Source organism: Oncorhynchus tshawytscha, linkage group LG05 (assembly GCF_018296145.1).
Source record: "Oncorhynchus tshawytscha isolate Ot180627B linkage group LG05, Otsh_v2.0, whole genome shotgun sequence".
Classification (NCBI taxonomy): Eukaryota; Metazoa; Chordata; class Actinopteri; order Salmoniformes; family Salmonidae; genus Oncorhynchus; species Oncorhynchus tshawytscha.
In genome coordinates this window covers 85,159,029-85,165,327 of record NC_056433.1, presented here as the reverse complement: position 1 = coordinate 85,165,327, position 6,299 = coordinate 85,159,029, and the positions used below count along the sequence as shown (strand labels likewise).

The 6,299-nt window shown below is 43.3% G+C and overlaps 1 protein-coding gene across 1 annotated transcript in view; it reads left to right on the top strand.

Annotated features, from left to right (window-relative positions):
• The window catches only part of LOC121846587 (tetra-peptide repeat homeobox protein 1-like), a 12,683-nt gene extending 7,841 nt beyond the window's left edge, over positions 1-4,842 (top strand). The window contains exons 2-4 of the mRNA XM_042322732.1: positions 611-683; positions 3,485-4,444; positions 4,828-4,842. Of these exons, the coding sequence (XP_042178666.1) occupies positions 611-683; positions 3,485-4,444; positions 4,828-4,842 (1,048 nt within the window). The remainder of the gene's footprint in view (positions 1-610; positions 684-3,484; positions 4,445-4,827) is intronic.
• Positions 4,843-6,299: the final 1,457 nt, after the last annotated feature.

The window sequence follows — 6,299 nt, the reverse complement described above, 5'->3', positions numbered from 1 at the left end:
GAATGAATCGAACAGATAATAAATGTTGTGGAATCTGTGCACCCTATGGAGTATGTACGGAGGTTTATCTGATGCAACCATCGGGAGGGTAGTCTTTATCAGACAGCACCTTGGAGGATCACAGGGAAAACTGTTTGGCTGCAGTGCCCTCTTGTGGCAGACGATATAACACTGTTGTCCTGATACTGACATCTGGGGCTCATAGTGGTGCTTTGAAAACCTTTATCAATTTCTCAGACCCTTGAACCGTTTAAAAAAAAAAAAACTAATTCAAGCAATCAAATAAGATTTGAAAGAGTCTCTACTTTCCAAATTAGTTAATTAATAAGAATGAGAGGATGGATGACAATAGTCATTACTAGACTGTTGACCATGTTCTGTTCTTATGCACTCCATGTACTCCATGTCCTTTGACTTAGTATCCCCCATAAAATAAGACCTGATAGACCGAAGACCGTAGTGAGAATACCTTGTGATATCAGCCACAGATAGAATGGTGGAGAACATTGGTTGAGATGAGAAAGACGAGACATACGAGACACTTCACTCTCTGTTCTCTTTCTTAGATGGTTCTGATTATTAAACAAAACTATGAACTCACACCATATAGCCACACATCCTGTATCACAGCTCACCGTCTGTTGAGGGAGAATGGAGAAGGCTCTGCCCAGAACTGTGGAACGGTAGGTCACAGGGTTAAGTGGACTGAAAGAGAGAGAGGGAGAGCCTTCATTTGGCCTGAGATGGACTAGTGTGTCCCTCTGCCAATACGACGCAGTGGCATCAATTACCCAGCATGCTCTGGTGGTGGCACTGGTGGTGGAGTTAGTTTGTGGAGAGAGCCAGTGCCTGAGTTAGATCAAGTGGAAGCTATAGGGCCAGAGAATCCCTGAGCCCCCAGAGCGTCTTGTTGGAGGCTTTAGCCTTTTGTCCGTGGTGTGCTCTGATGAGTCTCCTCTCCCTGCTAGGCCCTCTGCATGCACGGGGAGCAAGAAGACAGACAGATAGGATTATTTGATGCCTTTCTGTTCAGAGATGATGAACAAGGCCTCGTTAGCAGCCACTTTAATGTGAGGACAGATAGCGCACTCATTAGCGATAGTAATGACCACTTCACAGTGGGTCTGAGGCTCTAATGGCGTGTTTTGTTCTTCCTCCCAGCTGCATGCTGAAGTAGCCATGGCAACCGCTAGTGGGCGCTATGGGTCTCCACTATCGGCTGGGCATCGGTGTGTGTGTACAGCCGATAGTATACTGGTGTCCCCCCCCGGTTGACCGGTTCTTACTTAAAACATTCTCCACTTAGGTAGCAAAGGCTTTGATTTCCTACTTCACTGGATTTAATAGCGAGAAGTATGAAAAAAAAGGGAAATATGCGTACTTTCGTAAAAACTTCTTAGGGCTGTAATCCCGTTAACGGGATTGATATGACGACAGCCAGTGAAAGTGCAGAGCGCCAAATTCAAAACAACAGAAATCTCATAATTAAAATTCCTCAAACATATACCATTTTAAAGGTAATCTTGTTGTTAATCCCACCAAAGTGTCCGATTTCAAATAGGCTTTACAGTGAAAGCACCACAAACGATTATGTTAGGTCACCGCCAAGTCACAGAAAAATTCAGCCATTTTTCCAGCCAAAGAGAGGAGTCACAAAAAGCCCAAATAGAGATAAAATTAATCACTAACCATGGATGATCTTCATCAGATGACACTCATAGGACTTAATGTTACACAATACATGTATGTTTTGTTCGATAAAGTGCATATTTATATAAAAAAATCTCAGTATACATTGGTGCGTTATGTTCACTTGTCCCAAAAACATCCGGTGATATTGCAGAGAGCCACATCATTTGACAGAAATACTCATTATAAATGTCGATGAAAATATAATTGTTAGACATGGAAATATAGATACACTTCTCCTTAATGCAACCGCTGTGTCAGATTTTTAAAAAACGTTACGGAAGAAGCAAACCATGCAATAATCTGAGTACAGCTTTCAGACAATAAAACCAAAAAGATAACCGCCATATTGGGTAGTCAACAGAAGTCAGAAATAGCATTATAAATATTCACTTACCTTTGATGAGCTTCATCAGAATGCACTCCCAAGAATCCCAGTTCCACATTAAATGTTTGATTTAGTTCGATAATGTCCATCATTTATGTCCAAAAAGCTACTTTTGTTAGCACGTTTGGTAAACAAATCCAAAGTCATGAATCGCGTTCCCTAGTTGCAGACGAAATGTCAAAAAGTTCCATTACTGTCCGTAGAAACATGTTAAACGATGTATGGAATACATCTTTAGGATGTTTTTAACATAAAACGCCAATAATGTTCCAAATGGAGAATTCCTATGTCTGTAGAAAAGCAATGGAACGAGAGCTAACTCTCTCGTGACCGCGCCTCAGAGCCTGTGGCAATCTGCCAGATTCCTGGATCAAACAGCCCTTATGAGCCCCCACTTCACAGCAGAATCCTCAAACAAGTTTCTAAAGATGGTTGACATCTAGTGGAAGCCTTAGGAAGTGCAACATCACCAATATCCCACTGTGTATTCAATAAGGGCTGGGGTGAAAATCGACCAACCTCAGATTTCCCACTTCCTGTTTAGATTTCTTCTCAGGTTTTTGCCTGCCATATGAGTTCTGTTATACTCACAGACATCATTCAAACCGTTTTAGATACTAATAATGATATGCATATATTAACAACTGGGACTGAGGAGCAGGTCATTTACTCTGGGCACCTCATGCACCTTTCATCCAAGCTACTCAATACTGCCCCTGGAGCCATAAGAAGTTAATGAAAGACCACCATGCTAGATGCTAATGCTAATTCCGGATGTTGCGTATCTGATAGTTTCAAAATAAAAATTGTTCTTACTGAACATACAGTTTTAAAGTATGTATTGGATTTGTTGGATGGACTCATTTACAGAACATTATTAATAAGAAAACATTTATGAAGTGAATTTATGAAGTAAAATTGACCCAGATTAGAATACATGTCTTTTTCACCCAAGATGCAATATGCAATTATATATTTTTCCTTTATTTAACCAGGCATGTCAGTTAATAACAAATTCTTATTTACAATGATGGCCTAGGAACAGTGGCAACTGCCTTGTTTGGGGACAGAACGACAGATTTTTACCTTTTGTTTTCAAATTCAACGTGCTAACCACTAGGCTTCCTGCCACCCCAAATTCATGTAATGATTGTTTTGTTTACAGGTTTTTAAATTATACGGTCATAAACTTGTGCAATCTGAAAAGTGTAATTAGTAGTCAATAAATAATGAAACAAATTGGATCTGAATGCTCCTACTAATCACCCTGTTTCTCTCTCTCTCTATAACTGAGGACACACTGGCCTGATGATTCCTGGCTGTGCCTGTCCTAAATCCACCGGGTCATGCTGACTATCCCATGCTGCTGACTACCTGGCATGCCCTGGACTGATCCCTGACTACCAGGCATGCCCTGGACTGATCCCTGACTACCTGGCATGCCCTGGACTGATCCCTGACTACCAGGCATGCCCTGGACTGACCCCTGACTACCTGGCATGCCCTGGACTGATCCCTGACTACCAGGCATGCCCTGGACTGATTCCTGACTACCTGGCATGCCCTGGACTGATCCCTGACTACCTGGCATGCCCTGGACTGATTCCTGACTACCCGGCACACCCTGGACTGATTCCTGACTACCTGGCATGCCCTGGACTGATCCCCGACTACCTGGCATGCCCTGGACTGATTCCTGACTACCTGGCATGCCCTGGACTGATTCCTGACTACCTGGTATGCCCTGGACTGATCCTTGACTACCTGGCATGTCCTGGGCTGATTCCTGACTACCTGGCGAATCCTGGACTGATTCCTGACTACCTGGCATGCCCTGGACTGATTCCTGACTACTTGGCATGCCCTGGACTGATCCCCGACTACCTGGCATGCCCTGGACTGATTCCTGACTACCTGGCATGCCCTGGACTGATTCCTGACTACCTGGTATGCCCTGGACTGATCCTTGACTACCTGGCATGTCCTGGGCTGATTCCTGACTACCTGGCGTATCCTGGACTGATCCCTGACTACCTGGCGTGCCCTGGACTGATCCCTGACTACCTGATATGTCCTGGACTGATCCCTGACTACCTGACATGTCCTGGACTGATCCCTGACTACCTGGCGTGCCCTGGACTGATCCCTGACTACCTTGCGTGCCCTGGGCTGATCCCCGACTACCTGGCGTGCCCTGGACTGATTCCTGACTACCTGGCATGTCCTGGACTGATCCCTGAGTACCTGGCGTGCCCTGGACTGATCCCTGACTACCTGGCATGCCCTGGACTGATCCCTGACTACCTGGCGTGCCCTGGACTGATCCCTGACTACCTGGTGTGCCCTGGACAGATTCCTGACTACCTGGTGTGCCCTGGACGGATTCCTGACTACCTGACGTGTCAAATCAAATCAAATTTGATTTGTCACATACACATGGTTAGCAGATGTTAATGCGAGTGTAGCGAAATGCTTGCTTCTAGTTCCAACAGTGCAGTAATATCTAACAAGTAATCTAATAATCCCCAACATCGACCTAATACACACAAATCTAAAGGGGTGGATGAGAATATGATGAGCGATGGCCGAGCGACATAGGCAAGGTGCAGTAGATGGTATAAAATACAGTATATACATATGAGATGAGTAATGTAAGATATGTAAACATTATTAAAATGGCATTATGTGCATTGTATAAAGTGACTAGTGATCCATTTATTAAAGTGTCCAGTGATTGGGTCTCAATGTAGGCAGCTGCTGACTAACTCAGAGAGGATGCTGCCTGCATTGAGACCCAATCACTGGCTACATTAATAAATGGATCACTAGTCACTTTATAAAATGCCACTAAATAATGGCACATTAATAATGTTTACATATCTTACATTACTCATATCACATGCAATATACTGTTTTTATACCATCTACTGCACCTTGCCTATGTCGCTTGGCCATCGCTCATCCATATACTTAGATGTACATATTCTCATTCAACCCTTTAGATTTGTGTGTATTAGGTAGTTGTTGGGGATTCTTAGATATTACATATTCTGATTCTGATTCTGAAACGTAAGAATGAAGTTGATTCTGATTGTGATGTTCAGTAAGCACAACTTTTACTTTGAAACTATCAGACCAGGGGTTCAGTTTCTTTAACGCTTGCGATGTTACAGGTGAAATAACCTATGCGGAGACACCAGAAAACGAATGAAACAGATGTCCCTGTAGTTGATGATGTAGCCCAATGAAACAGATGTCCCTGTAGTTGATGATGTAGCCTTATGAAACAGATGTCCCTGCACTTGATGATGTAGCCAAATGAAACAGATGTCCCTGCACTTGATGATGTAGCCTAATGAAACAGATGTCCCTGCACTTGATGATGTAATTTAATGAAACAGATGTCCCTGTAGTTGATGATGTAATCTAATGAAACAGATGTCACGGAACTTGATGATGTAATCTAATGAAACAGATGTTCCTGTACTTGATGATGTAGCCTAATGAAACATATGTCCCTGCACTTGATGATGTAACCTAATGAAACAGATGTCCCTGTACTTGATGATGTAGCCCAATGAAACAGATGTCCCTGTAGTTGATGATGTAGCCTTATGAAACAGATGTCCCTGCACTTGATGATGTAGCCAAATGAAACAGATGTCCCTGCACTTGATGATGTAGCCTAATGAAACAGATGTCCCTGCACTTGATGATGTAGCCTAATGAAACAGATGTCCCTGTACTTGATGATGTCATCTAATACTGCTGCAGACTACTGCAATGCTCTATTTTCCGGCTACCCGGATAAAGCACTAAATAAACTTCAGTTAGTGCTAAATACGGCTGCTAGAATCCTGACTAGAACCAAAAAATTTGATCATATTACTCCAGTGCTAGCCTCTCTACACTGGCTTCCTGTCAAAGCAAGGGCTGATTTCAAGGTTTTACTGCTAACCTACAAAGCATTACATGGGCTTGCTCCTACCTATCTCTCTGATTTGGTCCTGCCGTACATACCTACACGTACGCTACGGTCACAAGACGCAGGCCTCCTAATTGTCCCTAGAATTTCTAAGCAAACAGCTGGAGGCAGGGCTTTCTCCTATAGAGCTCCATTTTTATGGAACGGTCTGCCTACCCATGTCAGAGACGCAAACTCGGTCTCAACCTTTAAGTCTTTACTGAAGACTCATCTCTTCAGTGGGTCATATGATTGAGT